The 18815-nt window shown below is 43.8% G+C and overlaps 1 protein-coding gene across 1 annotated transcript; it reads left to right on the top strand.

Moving 5' to 3' along the window:
- Positions 1–7054: 7054 nt before the first annotated feature.
- Positions 7055–18267, top strand: PDIA6 (protein disulfide isomerase family A member 6). Its single transcript, XM_015859422.3, has 13 exons — positions 7055–7121; positions 8339–8480; positions 9783–9840; positions 10521–10647; positions 11121–11227; positions 12974–13107; positions 13523–13637; positions 14487–14627; positions 15604–15688; positions 15777–15849; positions 16200–16358; positions 16895–16991; positions 17775–18267. Exons 1-13 carry the CDS (start codon positions 7088–7090, stop codon positions 17844–17846), a joined length of 1344 nt encoding a protein of 447 aa, XP_015714908.1. The 5' UTR covers positions 7055–7087; the 3' UTR covers positions 17847–18267.
- Positions 18268–18815: the final 548 nt, after the last annotated feature.

Raw genomic sequence — 18815 nt, 5'->3', positions numbered from 1 at the left:
CACCACAGAGATGAGAGTGGCAATGATTTAAATACATATTGTAAGCATCTATGCTTGGCCAAAGGAATGCTTTGTAGAGTAATATCTACACTAATGACATTAGAAGCAGCAGGGCACCCTTACCTGGTCTGCAGCCAACTGGCAGGAGCGGACCAAATAAATGCTCTCATAGCCTCCAGAAAGAGCTGGTGATATGCAAGCTGCCTAGTGGATATCCCTAGCTTGGGATAAGTGGTTTCAGGGATTGCTAGCTGGATGTGACCAAAATCCTGTTAGGGATATGCATGATGGTTGAGCTCCACTTACATGAGATGTAGGTTTGAAGTTCTTCAGGCAAAGCAGATGACAGAATCATAGACTCATAGAATCATTTATGTTGGAAGGAACCCTTACAGACAATCTAGTCCAACTCCCCTGCAATGAACAGGGACACCCACAGCTCCATCAGATGCTTAGAGCCCTGTCCAGCCTGACATTAAGTATCTCCAGGAATTGGACATCCACCGCCCTGCTGGGCAACTTGTGCCAGCACTTCACTGTTTTTATTGTAAAAAACTTTTTTTTTTTTTTAAGATCTAAGACAACAGTATAAATAAATTTCCCATTTCCTATTTTGTTGCAGCTTGTGACCTACCCTGCTGGCTGGACTGAACTCTGTAGGGCATCTGTTAAATCTGCTGAACTACTGGATCTTGACAGGCCATGAGTGTGAGACAAACACTGCACGGCTCCATTAAATCAAGGTTATTCCAGAGGGTACAGGAGGAGGAGGAGGACTCCAGGCAGTTGGTTGCATCGCTCAGACAGCTGAGCTACCCATAGAGCTCAAGCAACAGCATCTCTGGTAGCAATTCCATGGGAGTTGGGGGGATTTAGGTTGTTGATTCTGACCCACTGTTTTTAGACAGAATGCTCTGAGTCCATTTATCCACTACAGAAAGTTTGATGTAGCTATCACACTCATTCCCTTCCTACGTCCTGAACTCCTGTATCGACAGGAAAATTCACTTGTTCACACGTGCTCTAGAGTGACACTGATGTAAGCAAAACATTCATTACAACAAATGGTGTAACCGTGTACTAATTGATGTTGCAGCTGAAAAAAAACTAAGAGCTACCTCCCATGCTTTAAAAATAAAATAGGCTCTTTTGACATGAAGCCAGCTGTACTCTTATCTTAATGGGGATGCTCTGTCCGTGCAGTGAAATGTGGGAATGAAGCCAGGGACAGGATTCTGCATCCAATCCATTCCTGTCTTTGCACACGGTTTTTACAGCTTTGCTCTGAGTTTAAGAGCAGAAGCAATAGACCCAAAAGGCATCCCCTGCAGAACAGTCAGGATGTGAAGTAGGGCTGGATGAAGCTGCACTTCTGTTTGGTTTTACTGTCTTTGTCTGCATTGCATATTTTAAAAGACATTCATTTCTTATGTGGAGTGGGTAAATCCTACTTTTGTTAAAGCACTGAGTTACTCAGCTTTTGTTCTGATACAGTTGGGCCGTATCACAGCTGTTCCATCTTCCAGATAAAGCAGATAGTGTGTTATGAACCTGTGGCTTCATAATTGTAAATGCCAAAGCCATCAGCCCTGCAGCAGGCACTGACACTGAAACCAGGATGCTCAGTCCATCCATCCACACATCTGATCACTGTCCAGGAGAGCATCCCTCCCCTCTCCCACCTCGGTTGCACTGCTCACAGAGGAGGGACGTGGCCAGAGAATAGTGTATGACCCTGCACCTGAAGCAGTGATCAAGTTCTGGGCTGCCCAAAAAGCACCACCGGACAGCTCCACTCACAAGATCTGTGTACCTTGTCATTCCTTTCTGTATATGTTAGCGCTCCTTTTATACCATCCTTGTACTTCCCTTTCTCTAGCCCAGTTTTCTCCCAATAAACCCATCCCTAAATGCTTTTTTCTCATTGTCTCAGTTTTGCCGTACCTAGATTTGATATTTTGATGCTGTTATCTAGGTCACCTTGGACTTCCATAGCACTACTGATGTGCTTCCCTAGGCATTGCTAATTTATTCTCCACAGGGTCCCCAGTATTCCCCAATACATCCATACAACCATCTGTGAAGTAGGGCTATTTCTTTCCCAACTCCCCAGCTCTCCTCACAGTGCAGTCCATAACTTCTGGCAGCTCTCACACTGCTGACTGTCTCATGCAGCAGTTATCACATCATGTCTTGCTCAGGGAGCCTCAGTTCTGGCCTCAGTTCTAGTCTTAGAAGAGCACGTTGCTCACAGAAAGGTGAGTTCCTCTTAGGCCAGAAGCAATAACCAAATAGTTATTGTTTGCATTATTTGTTATTCATTGTTGCTGCTGTGAAATTTCAAGGCTCTCTTTTCTAGGAAATAGTAATAGACACCTTAAAATCATGTGAAGGCCTTTGCAAATTCATAGGTGTCCTTCAACCCTGGAAGGACAACCTGTGCAATGGCCAAGGATGAAGGAGCTGGTAGCAATGTTATAGAAGATGCTTCATTGAAATTTGTACTTAGAGCAGAATTAAATCCCTTTAGTTCACCCTTCTATGAGTACATTTTCTCTCTATATCTCTGTCAGTAACTCCTCAGGGAACTATTACATTGTCTGTATCATATTTTTAGAAAAATATTCCTCCGTTTATTGCCAGGGAACAATTAATTTCTCCAGCCTGGATTTTAGTCCCAGCTATAAGAAATCCATCTAATCACCTGCAGCCCAGCCTCCACGTGTCCTTAAGGTCACTTCTTCAAGCTGAGATTAGCTTAAAACTCTCACACGAGAGTGGGCCTTCCTTATGTCAACCTGTTGTAAATCCTAAACAATTTCTTTCTCCAATGGGAAAAGTTCAGGTTTGGGAATCATCTCTTTCTGGCAGAGCAGCAGGTTCACAACCTCTCTTTGAAACATTTCCTTTCACAGCAAGTTCTCCTGTGCTGCCTTCAGCTTGGCATCAGGGATGTAAGGAGGGGATAGATGGGATTCATCCCCTACCTCAGTAGACACAACCCATTACTGCAGGTACAGCCCAACATTCGCACTTAGCAGGCATGAATAAGGAAAGGAAAATAGGGCAGGCAGGGGGGTGGAAGCAATGGCTGCCGTGCTGCTGCTCCCAGGTTTACCTGTCCCCCTGCATGGCTCTTCACATCTCTTCACAGCATTAACAAGATGAAGTGGGGCTGAGGGACGGCTCTTTATTTTCCCATATGTAGAGTATGCATTAATGAGATGTGCAGAGTAAAGTAAAGTTAATTATTATTTGGCACAAAACATGGGAGATGAATCACTGATGAATAAAGCAAGTTTAAAGTCTCTCTTTGCAAGGCTCGTGTAAACCAAAGGTGAAAGTAGCAGTCCCACAGCTCTGGTGGTGCTTGTGACAGCTCTGAGGAAGCAGAGGGAGATGTTTCCACCAACAGGAACCCACCTGCTCAAGCTTCATCTATAGGAAGGGTAGATATTGCATTCACCCAGGTTGTGGTGTCGTATGCTTTTGGAGTAAATGTGAGCCAGGCTTCAATCCACATGCAAGCAATCTTTTTCAGAATGTAAAGGGCTCTATAGTGTAGCAATGGAAGGCCAAAAGTAGATCCATATTCTGCTCAATCAGCAGAAGTTCAACAGCAGAACATCAGTGGCCCAATGATATGAATTCTATTCTTCCCTCAGCAGTTCTGCCATAGTTACATTGAATTCGATCATTTCGGTGGTGAAATGAGGAATCACTGCCTTATATGTTTAAGAATAAAAACACAATATGTAATTGACTGTAAATTATTCCCCTCTTTTTCTACCTTGTGAAATCTAATTTTCACATGTGGCAGTGTAAGGAAAACAACCTGATTTAACTGTAGCACCTCAGTTAGTTTACTGAGAGAGCAGAGAGCCAGATGGTAACCCCAGAGTTGCCCAGAATCAAGGGTTCATATATAGGCTTTAGCAATAGTGATACTTATACAAGTTATACAATGCCTCCTAATCAGGCATACTGGTACGTAGACCTTTCATCAGTCTCGCTGTCAGTGAGGTCACAAGGCTCTTTAAACCAAGGGGCTGCTGATAATTAGTTGGATTTTCTTCTCTGCTCTCTTGAAGGGCAATGTATTGGTGGCTGCCACCCTAAGAACTAGCTGTGAAGTTCCATCAACTCAAAAGCGAATACAGGCCAATAAGCACTAAATAAACACCAGAACTTCAGATTTCACAATAGGAATACATATTGGTTCTAGTAATTATGTGTCCATGAAACTTCCTACATGAGCAGTATTTCCTCTGAATAATGCAGAGATGTTCTGAAGCTGACAATTGCACCCAATTTCATCAGTCTTCTTTCCAAATCTCTCAGCATATATGCAGGGCCCTGCTCATAAAACAAATGTTCTTCCATATTCAAGTAACCACTTGTTACCAGTTTTAGCAATGTTGCAAGGACGCGTTCTAACATTCGTTTTCATTATCACATTGTCAACCTCTTAAATTAACACTCAAGATTTGATTTCTTTTTCCTAAGGCTGAGCTGAGAGAACTTGTGGCTTTAAACTTGAAATATTAACCTTATCTCTGCAATTCAGTCAACTTCCCTAAGTTAGGTGAAAAGGAATATGTCAGCATTCATTCCTACCCTGCTACCTCCACTTCCCTTATACCCAGTGATACAATGCTAACATTTGCCTGTTGGTCAAGAGTCTCTGTGTACTGCCGACTGTGTGCGTGACATTGATGATGTTAAGACTTATAAGATAAATGTTACGATGGGTCCTAGTGGACAAAAAGAAATGGAAATGTCTGGATACAGATGCACCAGAACACATGGAAGAAGGGGAATGGCATCTGTCAATGTCACCTCAATTAGAACATCATCACAGTCATAGCATGTCTACCGACAAACATCTTCTGCATACTTCACAGCCAGGCCGAGGAAGGGAAAAAGGAGATTCTAAAACAAATCACAGCCTACTTCAGGATTAAAACAAAGACTCGAGCCAATAAAAGACAATAATTAGAATTGAGGAATGGGATCAAGATGTTAAGGACTGTGAGCATCTTTTCTTTCTATTCTTCCCCTTATCATTCCCCAGCATTACCTCCCCTGCATGAACAAACGAGCCCAGCTTTGAAGACCCCGCTGTCCCATGACAAGGTTTGCTGCACTGCAAAGGCAGACAACCATTGCAAAGGCAGCCAGCACCACCTCATGCTGCTTTGTGGCACTGCAAGGAGCTGCAATCCTGTGGCAGCAATGGGTGAGAAATGGTCATCCCCCACAATACTCCTCACTTCCCTATAATGTCCTGTATTAAATATACCTGCTTCTGTACCACTGAATCGTTTTGTGATTCAAAGCAATAAGTTTTGGAAGAGATGCACCAAAATATACTATATTTTTCATAATGTTTTCATTTGTTAGTTTGCAGCCTTGTGAACTCGGGTACAGCAAACATGTGGCAGAGCAAATGCCAGACTCCAGCAAGACCCAAACTCCAGCACAAAGAAAACACATTGCATATAAAAATGCTTCATACGGATTTCACATACTCCTTCTCCATACCCTTAGGGGCCATCAGTTTAGCCCAGACAGACACAGCGGCTGGTGTCGGGAGATAAGGCTTTTTGGTTTCTTACATGTCATTTGTTTGTCACTCAAATGAGAAAAAAGCAGAATCTAAACGACAACTGAATAAAGAGCTGAAAAATGAAGGGCATCGCTCCAGTGAAAGCATGGATGCCACCTGTTAAAGCAGATGATAGAGGAAGAGGAGGGAGGATGCTAGGGCTGTTAGTCATATAAGATGTATTAATGAATATAGAATGAAACAGCAGCAAAAGATCACAGAATGACCCGGGTTGGAAGGGACCTCAAGGATCATGTAGTTCCAACCCCCCTGCCTGGCAGGGCCACCAAACATACACATTTACTAGATCAGGTTGCCCAGGGCCCCGTCCAACCTGGCCTTGAACACCTCCAAGGACGGGGCATCCACAACCTCCCTGGGCAGCCAGTTCCAGGGCCTAACCAAGATGCCCACAGACATTAGGGATAACCATGCTGATGAGCTGCTGGCTCATCGGACCCACAGCCTGGCCAGCTACAAGGCCAAAGGAACAGCTGCATTCAGGAGGGCTCTGCATTCTGTGCCCCCTTTTCAGCTGCCCCTTGTATGGCTCTTTTTGTACTGTAGGAGTTCAAGTGAAACATTGCCTTTTCATTTTAGCATCTTTCCTGTAAATTTCTGTATCTTTATACCTTGTCTTTGCCACAGCATCAAACACAGGGTTGTTTTACACCGTGTTGCGCTGATTTCTTTGTACTAACACATTATCAAGGATCTGCAGTTATGTCTCCTTTTCTTGTCCTGACTGGTGTAATAAATCTAGTAAAGGTGTATGTTTGGTGACCCTGCTAGGCAGGGGGGTTGGAACTACATGATCCTTGAGGTCCCTTCCAACCCGGGTCATTCTGTGATTCTGTGTAATAAAGACAGATTGCAGAATGTGACCTTACCATCAAGTCAAATGTAGTCCCTGTGCTTGAAATGCTATTTTGAGGCCCAAGGAAATTGCCATTGCCACACACTGATGAGCATAGCTATTTATTGCCTGATTCTTTTGGTATCACTCTGACTAAATAATAACTAAAGTCCTGTTCCCATCACTTTAATCCATAAGGCTTTTACCATTCAGTATTTCCCCTCAGTTGGAACATTTCCCCCCTCACGCTTCCTCAGAGCAGGGCTGAGTTTCCCCTCAGCATGAGGAGCGCGCTGTGCTCACAGCAAGTCACAATCTGCTCCAAGGCCCTTCAGTACAACGGGTCAATCTACATGGGACGTGTTTCTTAACCCAAGACTGGAAATGCTCGTCATTCAACTGGCTGCTGGGCACACCAAGCTCCGCCATTTAACCCTACCCGCCCACTCCCACCCCATAGCGCTTCTCCCCTCAGCCCAGCGGCCCTCACGCGGCCGCTCCGCATTGGTCCACCCCATTACGGCTGCGCCCCATCCACCAACGGGAGCCGGCCACGGCGGGGAACGTGGAGGTGGAGCCGGGCGGGCTGTGAGGAGCGGCGGCGGCAGAGGGAGGCTGCAGCCATGGGGGTGCGCGGAGCGGGCGGCCTGTGGTGGGGTAAGGGCCGCAATGAGGGTGTTTATGGGGTGGTGGTGGGGAATGGGGGGGCGGCAGGCCGTGCTTAGAGCTGAGTCGTGACCTCTTTGCTGGGGGAGGAAGCGCGAAGGGCCCGTTCTGCCCGTGAGGCCCAAGCGGGAGCAGCGGAGCTGGCTCTTAATAAGGTTAAAATAGCTCGTCTCGTTTCTAGTAATTAGGGTGTTGGGGTTTTTTCATGTCCTGGTTGCGGCCAGGGGTGAATTAACGTGTACAAAGGGCGGCGGGGGGAGACGGAGCTGTGAGGGGGTTGGTCCGATGAGGACAGCCTTCGTTAACCTAATTAACCTCGTTAACCTAGTTAACCTTGTTAACCTAGTTCAGTTTCACCGGATGCTTTCTTCTTTGGATTCTCTTTGGCAGATCTTTGAGAGCTTGAGCTTTTCAATTTGAAGTGACTGAAATAGTTGAGTGAGCTCTGTTCGGTTGCTGAATGTTTGCCACAGATTTCTCTTGGGTGATGACAAAACGTGCTGGTTTCAATTCAGTCATTTCTTAACATCTTGGGAAGGGTTTCTAAGTAGAGATTGAGCCCTGATGGTGGGTTGGTGTGCTCTGAGGGGATACTGAAGGGCGGGCTCAGCCTAACATGGGAGTCTGGTGGTGGAACCCAGTGAGGATCACATTAAGAGAAGGGGCTGAGAGATGCTGGGAAGAGGGTGTTATGCAGTGGATAAAGTACTGATTTGCAGTGTGGCAGTTCAGCCCTGACATCTGAGCACACAAAATATGTTACTTTCTGCTTCCCTCATTTGCAGAATATAATAATATAATAATATAATGAAACTTGATTTGCTGAGCAGGGCTGCTAATGCATAGGGTGTGCTGCACAGCCTGTGTACCACATGCTAGAGAATTTTTGCATCATTGAGCTGTATCTTTTTCTTGTATTCAGTCTTGAAGGAAGTGAATAGGCAGCTTGCTATGCAAATCAGAGCCACTTGCAGAAAAGCCAGCTATTTTTGCCTAGTTCTGACTTTGTTGTCTGAGCTCTTACTTCCCTTAACCTTCAGTGATGATTTGTTGTTATCATAAGTCATCTCTTAATTCTGACAAGGTAGAAGAAAGGGCTATGAGACTGTACGTGGGAAGTCTCAGATTAAAGTAAGATCTAGAAGTGACCAGAAGCATGAAATTCATTTTAACAGATGGTTACATCCTTGTTTTGATTTTTCTTCTAGGTACGGTGAGCTGCACGTTATTCCTGGCAGTGAATGGTTTGTATTCGGCCAGTGATGATGTGATAGAGCTAACGCCAACCAACTTCAACAAGGAGGTCATTCAGAGTGAGAGCCTGTGGCTCGTGGAGTTCTACGCCCCATGGTGAGCATTACAGTGGTGTAGTTGGTTCTTCTGCAAGATCAGAGCAAACAGATGAATCGGTTGCTGATCAGTCCAGGGTTTCATGGTCCACATGTCAGCTTGGTGGCATCACAACTAGGGAAGAGTTGAAGTTGAGATTCCTGTTTAAAATACCTTCATCATGGGAAAAGGGGAGAAATTGGCAAATGCTGTAACAACAAAGCCTTATATGCCATTTTAATGCTTCAGTTTTTCAACTGAAATGAAAATGGAAAATGACTTATCGAATGCAATAGGTAAGTTGGAAGGCTCTTCAGTTCTGTCTTAACTTCAGTCAAGTGTAAAGCACAGAGCTGAATGCACACTGGCTTTGTGAATCTTAATTTACTGCCCTTTTCTCCTATGCAGCTTGTATTCAGAGCAGTTTCTTCATCCTGCCTGTAAAGTCTGATCGTGCATATTCCATCTTTGCACAAATCCTCTGCTCAAAGCTTTCACATAGAATCATAGAATTACTCAGGTTGGAAAAGACCTTGAAGATCAAGTCTAACTGCAGCCTAACCAGTACCCTAACTCTAAAAACCCTACACTAAATCATATCCCTGAGCACCACATCCAAACAGCTCTTAAACACAACCAGGGATGGCGATTCAACCACCTCCCTGGGGAGCCTATTCCAGTACCTAACTACCCTTTCTGTAAAGAAGTTCTTCCTAATATCCAACCTGATGAAGGGGCTTGAATTGCAACAGGCTGACAGTGTCTGAACTGGGCAGTTTATGAGACTTATCTACTGCCTCTTCTAGTGCTATTGCAGCTTTCCAGGCTAAACGATGGGAATCATGTAGTTTCAGTAAATGGACAGCTTCTCTTTCCCTGCAGACATACTGTGCCATGATTGTATGCTGGTTCCCAATCAGTTGTGGGTCTTCAGGAGATGTCTGTGGGAGATGATGTGCCAAAAACTCTTCCTAATTAGAGTTACCTCTAGAATCAATTTTTCAGTCCCCATCACTGAACCATTTAGCATTTTAGCAACTGAAGAGACTGTGCAAATCTGGATTTTGGTGCTTGATTTTACCTACGTGCTAGGAAGGCTTGTGTACATGTGTCTATAAAAAATACAGGGACGTTTCTCTTCAGTTATCTGAGAGATGATATGATGTTGCATAGTCTCTTCCTCTCTTCATGGGTAGAACTCCTTTGGTTTGCAGTGTGCAGGTGTTCTGCAGTTTCAAACCCAACAAGGCTGTGAACTTCATGAGATACTTATGTGTGAATGTTAGTGTTATCCGTTGCTTTTTCTTTTCTTACTTTCAAAAGGTGTGGTCATTGTCAGAGACTGACCCCTGAGTGGAAGAAAGCTGCAACAGCATTAAAAGTAAGTTTGGCTTCTCACAAGGGCGCTTCTATGGTAGTGGAATAAAGTAACTGTTTGCCTTGGAAACATGAAAGCAGAATGGAAATCCCTCAAACTGTATCAGTTTAATTATGCTCCTCTGCTGCAGAAGCGGCCTATCCCAGGTGGTTAAAAGACCATTAAAAATATATAAGAAAGTCAGTTTTGTCCCAGTTAGTTTCCATTGCTGTTTTCCTAGTCTGCTTTGAACAGCACCACAAGACTGTAGAATCCAGCCATCCCCAAAATAGCATATTTCTCTTTTCTCCTTCTCACCATCATGTCCCTTCCTTTTGAAGTACAGGAACAGCATGAACTGAGTATTTGAGCACAGCTTTGTAAGCTGTTGGTGCAGAGTGCTTCTTTTATTATAGAAAACTTGATCATGCAATGATTTGCTGAGCTGTCTCACAGAAAAGGGGAATGTAAAATATGTTTTTCCTTCTGGGGAGTAAAACTGTAAAGCTTTCAGGTTGAAGAGAGAAATAGAGGTGTTCCTAGTTCAGTGCTTATTGGGGAACTGCATCTTTTATTTGGTGGCTGTTTTCTTACCTTACTAATAACTTCTCACCATACATAGTATATAAGATGTGTTACATCACTGTAGGAGGTTTGTCTTACTCGTTTTCATTTCTTATTCGTTTTCGTTCTTATTTCCACAGGGTGTAGTGAAAGTAGGTGCAGTAGATGCAGATAAGCATCAGTCCTTGGGTGGACAGTATGGAGTCAGAGGTTTTCCAACTATCAAGATATTTGGAGCCAACAAAAACAAAGCAGAAGATTATCAGGGTAAGTGTGATGCTCTTTCATGCCTATTAGCATCCCTTAATATAGTAATGATGCTAGCAGTTAGTGCTGGCTTGTGTGGCATTTTTTCTATGTCCGGTGGTACGGAAATGGAGAGAGACAGGTGGGTGAGATGTGTTTGACCAGCTGTATGTGTCCTGTCAGCAGCCTTTAGTCGATGGAGGTCGGTAAGCAGTTCCTGAAGATTACTCATTTCCTGCTGTTTACTGGGAGCTTGCCACAGTCGTCTCCCCATCGGATAAAGTGCACATATGAAAATCAGAAAAGGAATCTTGTTGTGTTTGTTTTAAGTCAGTGTCCCACTGCTAGTGCTGTATTGCTCTCAGCACAGACCTGCTTTTCCTGAAGGATCCCAAGGGGGGAGACTTTGTTCCTTATACTTACGATTAATTCAATGACCTGCCTGAAAAGCAGTTCGGTGCTTTAATGATTCTTTTTTTTTTGCTGCTTTGCAGGTGGCAGGACAAGTGAAGCCATTGTTGATGCTGCGCTGAGTGCTCTTCGGTCCCTGGTGAAAGACAGGCTCAGTGGCAGAAGTGGAGGATACAGTTCTGGGAGACAGGTACTGGACGAAGTGTGTTGTTATGTTTTTAGATGGCGGCTGTTCTGTGCAGAGGGGGACGGGTTTGTGCCCCATATTCTCTGAGTTGGAAGGGACTTCCTAATTTTATCTAGTCCAATCTCCTCCTCAAAGGAGTGTCAGAGCACTTGCTTTGGGCTATGTCAAGGACATAGGGACTACAGAGACTGAAGTCTCTGGACAGCTGTTTCTGGTGTTTGACCACTGTTGTAGTAGGAACGTTTTCTTAGATGCTTAAATTGAATTCTATTTCAGCTTGGACCCTTATTTTTGGTTCAGTCACTGGACACTGTAGAGAAGAGTCTGGCTTTCCTTTACTCCCTTTCACCCTGGAATTTAAATACATGAGAAGGATTCTCACTGAGCCTTCTTTCTTGCAGGCTTAGCAATCTCAGCCTCTCCTCATATGTCAGATGCATGAAGCCCTTAATCAGCTTTGCCCCCTGGCTGGACTTACCCCAGAGTGTGCATGCCTCTGTTACACTGGGGAGCCCAGAACTGGACCCAGCACTGCTTGTGTTTGTTCCCAATACTGAGCAGAAAAAAAGATAACCAAACTTCTGGTAACTCCTGCCTAATGGTCCACAGGAGTGACTTAGTGGCTCAAGTACAACTTGTTCTCTACCAGGACCCTTTGCATGGAGTTATTCTTCTCCAGATGCACTGCGTTACCTCTCACTGTGTTGAACTTTGAGGTAGCTCCAAGTGGCAGCACGTTCATCTGGTGCATCAGAAATTTGCTGTGTGTGCATTCAGTCCCACTGTCCAGGTGGAGAAGATGCAGAACCAGTATTGTGCTTGTTTTGGCCCTTGGAAAATAGCGGTAGTGACTTGGTGGTGATTAGATTGCAATCCTTCGAACACAGCAGTTGTGCAGTCCAACTCCCTGCTTATCAAACCTATGCTTTTATCAATTCCTGAATGAAGATGTTAGGGAAAACAGTGTCAAAAACATCATGAAGTCAAGGCGGGTAGCATCCACTGCTGTCTCCTTATCCACCAATCTGGTTATCCATCACAGAGAGCTATCAGATCAGCATGTTTTCTCTTCATTAAATCTTTGCTGACTACTCCTTTGTGTCCTTTGATTGGAAATGCCTTCTGGAAGGCATTTGCTCCAGGACCATCCCTGAGATTAAGGGTCTTGAAGCATGCTTGGCCCTGGGATGAGTGAGTTAGGTTTCCTTTAAATCTGGTAGTATTCTGCTGTAGTTGGTTTGCTACATTTCTCCCTGAAGATGTATTGAAAAGCTTCTGACTCATACCACCATTTCAAAATCATGGAGCAAGTTTCTTGCATCCGCATTCTCAGGTTAGCAAGAACAGAAGCCCTTGTTAGACTGTGCCCTGTAGCTTGTATCCCACTAGCATGTCTTACATCAAAAGCAAGGCACAGAGGTGGGTGTGATGGGAAGTAGGGAGTACTTTGTTCTCAGACTGATCTGAGCATGAAGAACTGGGTAAGTGTTCCTGCGTCTTCCTGTTAGTTAGTTTGATCTGAATGCTGTTTATGAGGAAAGGTTCACTTGCTGTTCTTTGACAGTGCTGTGGGAATAGGCTGCATACATTTGTTGTCAGCTCTAAAATGGGAAAGTTGTGTGACCTAACTCTCCCTGTTTCATATATTCAAATAAAGACCATTTGGTACAACACGACACGGAACAGCTCGTGTGGGAAACCCATTTTGGTTGCCTCATATGTGAGGGTCTGTTTGTTTGTTTCTTACAGAGCCGAGAAAGCGGAGGTGGAGATAAGAAGGACGTGATTGAACTGACTGATGACAGCTTCGATAAGAATGTCATAAATAGTGACGATGTGTGGATGGTGGAGTTCTATGCCCCATGGTGTGGGCACTGCAAAAAGTAAATGAGTTCCTTTGTTGTTTTTTTTGCTTTGTTGTTTGTATGCAGCACCGTTGATCCCCTGAAAAGGGGCTTTGGTTATATCAGAAGTTGTTGTTTGGTTGGTTTTTTAATGTAAGCTGTTTAACCAAAAAGGTGTGGGCTTCTCCTGCTATGGGTACCTTGCTTTTGCTTTGGCTGCACTCCTCCTTGGCAGTAAAATTGCTGGTTACCAATGGAAATAAGATTCAGAAGTGGATTAACCTTTTCACTCCCTTAGATCCAGGGCATTCATTGGAATAATGTAGCTAGCTGTTATACCCTGCAGACTCTTTTTCTTTTCCCCCTGAGTGGAGCGTGCTGTGTAGTGTTGGGATGTGGTGTACTTTGCTGTAACTCTGAGGGAGCTCAGAGCACCGATCATTTTGTGTTTTAGCCTGGAGCCAGAATGGGCAGCTGCTGCCACTGAGGTGAAGGAACAAACCAAGGGGAAAGTCAAGCTGGCTGCGGTAGATGCAACAGTCAATCAGATGCTGGCGAGCAGATATGGGGTGAGTGTGCTTTGCAGTGATGGCATTTTCTTTCCTGTCCCCGGTAAGCCAGATTTTCCTTCAACCTTAGTGATCTTAACCTGGCACTATTTGTGTTACACTAAGTGGTACATACAGTTTGTATGCAATTAATTCTTGAATGTCAGTAGCAACACAGGAGGGGTGAGGGGAAAGGAATGAATTTGAATGTTGCTGATGAGTAAAGCCGTTCATCATAACGTCTTGAATAACTTTATCACCTGAAGTGAGAGATCTCCCTTCAGATGTGTATGTGTTTTAGAGATACTTGAAGGACGTGTATAGCCCTGAGCCATATGTCAGGAGTTGCTCTGACAGTATTAACTGCCTTGCTCAGTTATGCTGTGTGCTCAAAGCAAACTGCTAGTCTTAGGGGTTTTTTTTAATACAATATGGGAGGGTTTACCGTAAGCTGCTTATTCTCCCTGTGAGTGAAGGTAGCTGGCAATCAGGAGCACTAAGCACATCGCATGTGAAGCGTAGCAGAGGGAGCTTATGGCCTGTTTGCCACCCTGTGGGCACTGCACTGTTTCTCCTGAGACTGATGGGAAAACCATTGCCCTAAGAAATAGGAAGCATACAGTGCTCCGTCACTGAGCTGAGGCTGAAGTCTTCCTGCTTGTCACTTGAAACACTGTTTCAGTGTGTTAACACTGCTTTGAGTTGTTGCAGAAGCAACAAAATTGTTGAAGCTCCTTTGTAGCATGTTGTAAGGCTCACCTAGATGTTACATCTGTTCCCTTCCTTTTAATGAAGGGTATGTCAGACTAGTGGGTGCCATCCACCATAAACACTCATTTATTTAGCTGGTTATTTTAACTTCTTTTGCAGATTCGTGGATTTCCCACAATTAAGATATTCCAGAAAGGAGAAGACCCTGTTGATTATGATGGAGGGAGAACTAGATCTGATATCGTTGCTCGTGCTCTGGATCTATTTTCTGATAATGCACCACCACCTGAGCTTCTGGAGGTATCTCTGCTTCATTTCTTTATTTCCAAATTGCTTCCCTGTTATACCCTTTGTAGATTTTATAGGATTGTAAATCAAACAGCCAAGTTGTGCTGCTTGTGCACTGTTTCATGGCAGAAATAGGCAAGAATAGCAAGTCTGATCACTCAGCTTTCTGTTATTTTGTTCTTAATGTGTATGTCCTGTTCCTTGAAGGGTTGAGAGCTGGTACAGTTGAGGTCACCAATGGCACTGGTGTCAGTACGTCTGAATTCTCCTAGCAAATGAGTGAAAAATTGCGTGAATGTCATGTCAAGAAAGTAGGATTTTAACATTTGCAATGATTATCTTCACCTCATTGGTTTTTTAACCTCTGTTTTGTACTTAATAGAATAGATTGGTATTGGTAGGTTAATAGCAGATGGACCCAATTAATGTAAATATATTCAAGGCTGCACACTGATTGGTCCACAGTCCCAAGTTTGTCAATCATTGGTCTAAGTAAATGGATTGACTCCCTTTTTAAGGTAATAGATGAGATAAAATTGAGATTGCTCCATCAGATAGCAATTACATTTCTTAGTCTTCAGCAAATGCTGCACCCTGCTGGCTCTCCTTATGCTAGCAACAGCATGAAAGAACTACAGGCACACGTGTAGGTCTGGGTGTGCTGTTTGCAGTAATAAGTAATTAGATCAGTGGTTTGTTTTACACCAGCCCTGATTCAAGGGCAACTGTCTTAAGTAGAAGCCTTATGTGGTACTGCTTATAATCCTGTTGCTTCAGCTCTTAATAGAAGGTTTTATGCTTTCTTTGTAGTTAGCCTTACCTTGTGGGACGAGTGAAGTATTCAGTGCCTTTAAGAGTTCTGTTGCTTCAGATGCTTATTATCTCGTCAGATGGTGCTGATGAGCTGTTGGAGGGAACTGCATTCACAGCAGGATAACAGGAGTCTATTTTATCACTGATCTTTCTTTTTTCTTTGTCTTTCTTTTAGATAATTAGTGAAGATGTTCTGAAGACTACCTGTGATGCTCATCAGCTCTGCATCATTTCTGTCCTGCCTCATATTCTTGACACAGGTAGGCATACAAGCAAGCAGTCTTCTCTGGGAATTTGTCCCTTTAAGCCTGTGGTTGTGTTTAACTTCTTTAATTGTCTGACAAACAGGAGCCTCGGGGAGGAATTCTTACCTGGATGTCATGTTAAAAATGGCTGAAAAATACAAAAAGAAGATGTGGGGGTAAGTGACATATTGGCCTGGTATTCTTGGATAAGATGTGCACATGGATAAGATGTGCATGTGTTCCTTGTTCTGAATTCTCTATCTTGATTGCTCACTGACTGGGCTGAGAGGTGCTTGCAGCTACAGGATAAACTGGATACTTCTTCCCTTATCTCTTAATGCACCTCTCAAAGTGTGCCCATGCAGGCTATCTCTAAGCATTAATGCCATCAAGTATTCTTATTGTGAATGCTACAGTACTTTAGGGTGATATTTTGGATTCTTTGAGTCTTTTGCTGGCGAGTAATGGCTAATGACTGTAGCGCCTTTCCCGATTTCCATTTCCTATTTTTTTGTCTTACCCTAAGGTGGCTGTGGACCGAAGCTGGTGCTCAGTCAGATCTTGAGAGCTCTTTGGGAATAGGAGGCTTTGGGTATCCAGCCATGGCAGCTGTTAATGCCCGGAAGATGAAATTTGCCCTCCTGAAAGGATCATTCAGCGAACAGGGGATTAATGAGTTTCTCAGGTAAGAAATCCTTCAAACTGAGGCTGTGGCTCAAAGCAAGGATGGAGAAAATTAATGGTTTCAGTACAATTGCAGCTATTAAGCAGTACCTTTTTGTAGAGAGCAGATACAGCCAGTCAGCCATTTAGAATTTAATTGTGGTTTTGCTAAGACATTGGAAAGTAGTTTGAAAACCAATAAGTAAACTTGAATCTTGGAAAACGGTTTATGTAGTAACCGAAGGAGTTCTTAGGATTTGGTATTCAGTGCTGTTCTACTGCAGGCCACCTTTCTGGTCCTGTTCTGTGTCTTATTTGCCCCTGAAAGAATGCAAAAGGATTAGCACTTTAGTTTATAGTGTTAGCTATCTTCAGCAAGCCTAAGCAGCAGGTGCAGGATGGATGCCTTCAAGCAGGAGCTGGTTATCCTGAGCTCCTTGGAGACAGCAGGGGCTTAGAATCTGCTTAAAGAAACATTATCTCCAGCTTTTCAAAGTTAGAGTCGCATAAAATAGGTCACTCCCCAAACTAGAGTTACAGACTCTTCTCTCCTCTCAGGGAACTGTCTGTTGGCCGTGGTTCTACAGCACCAGTAGGAGGTGGAGCTTTCCCTAAAATTCACACAGTTGAACCTTGGGATGGCAAAGATGGTGAGGTAAGAAGTGCTCTGTGTATACAAGTGCTGTTGTTCTGCAAAGTTCAGAAGCAAAGGGACAGTAACTAAGAACTGGCAGCGTGGTGAGTGGGGGAAAACTGTAGTAAGTCATTCTGATGGCCCAGTGGCAGGAATTAATTAAGCAGATAATAGGCACCGGGTTCATTGCCTGGCATTATGGACAGGCACTCCTGCCTGTTAGAATGTAATAGGAAAGCTCAGTCCCTTGAGGCTGAAATAGTGCATTATTAACCCATGCTGAGTAAGGAAGATAGTAGTGTATGCATGTAAGGCCCAAAATTGCGGAAGTTTTGTGATGTGCTGATTTTACTGAGTTAAGTTAAAGCCCACACAGTGATCTGAGTACGTTCTTGCTTAAAGTTCAACACTGCTGTAAAAGTCAGGTATCGCAGTCCTTGGGTCTGCTTAGATGGAATGAAAATATGGCAACCTTGCACATAGCTGGGGGTTGAAACTAGATGATCACTGTGGTCCTTTTCAACCCAGGCCATTTTATGATTCTATGAATATGGTACTTGTTCTGTTGCCTTGTCTGTTTGCAATTGACTTTACGTGGGGTATATTTAATGAGTAAGTAGCAAACATTCTTCATCCAGTCTAAACACCAGTCAGTTGTCCCAGGCTTCAAGTGCTGTCAGTTCTTATCAGCCAGAAATGACAGGAGGGAACTTGGCTTTTTCTATGAAGGATCTTCCCAAGTCAGTGATGCTCCTGCGCTGTTTTGCTGACAAACGTTTGCTCAAAACTGTTGCTTTCTCACAGCTTCCCGTTGAAGATGATATCGACCTGAGCGACGTGGATCTGGATGATATCTGGGATAAAGATGAGCTGTGAGATCTTGAGGAAACTTCTTTTCTTGGGAGAGCTTGCGCAGCAGTTTACAACCCAGTTCACGTTCAGATGGATATTCCAGTGGCCTTTTTATGGAGCAACGGCACGTGACACGATGTGCTACGTGATGCACTGCAGCAGTGAACTGTACGCAACTCAAGAAAACATTGCAGAAATTCTATGAATTGTCACAAGCGGTAAACTTGATTGTATTCTGTGTAACAAATATTTTGAGGACAGCATCGATTTGTTTTTTATTTCTCTTTTGAAACATCCTGGGTTTGATTTTGTTGACGGTGTGTTGGAGTGTTACAGGAAGCTGTTAGTGTCACTGATTTTAAACGTGGGTTTTGTTTTTTGCTTTTCTGTGGAGGTGGAACCTGGTCAGCTTCTGTTTCAATTAAATAAAACAGAATATTTTTGACACACAGTGTTAGTCTTGTACGGAGAAATGGAGGTGCACATGTTAGAAGTTACCCTGGTTTGGATGAGTCTTCAGTAACAAACGGCAGAAGAGAGAGGCTGGTGAAGAGAGCTGTCCTGAATGCTGTAACTGTGAAAGGTATCGATGGTTTGTGCTAAAGCTTGGTTAGAGTGGCAGTCTTAGCTTAAATGTTCTTCAGGCTTCCCTTTCCTATTCTCTCTCAGGGGTTTTCTCTTTCTTTGTGCCAGCCTCGATATGATCATTAATACTATGGGAGTTGGGTTGCTGCTGCAATGGGAGATGCCATCCAGTAGAAGACGCTGCTGAGCTGGGAGCTGCTGTTTTTTTCCCCCAGGAGTGGCAGTGAAACTAATCCCCATTTTTAGGACATGAGTATTTCTAGGTGCTAATAGTCAAAAGCCAAAGTGCTGTTTGGATCCAGTATTTCTCTTTCCATCTGGCATTGTTTTGATAGGAAATTGCAGTTTCCTTCGATGAGGAGGCAGGGTTTGGTGTGAACACAGTGCTCTTTTTAATAAGAAAACACC

The sequence above is a fragment of the Coturnix japonica genome, chromosome 3 (assembly GCF_054131305.1).
Source record: "Coturnix japonica strain WE chromosome 3, WE-NBRP24, whole genome shotgun sequence".
NCBI classification, from domain to species: domain Eukaryota; kingdom Metazoa; phylum Chordata; class Aves; order Galliformes; family Phasianidae; genus Coturnix; species Coturnix japonica.
Note: the sequence above shows the minus strand (reverse complement) of the source record. Positions and strands in the feature narration are given on the sequence as shown.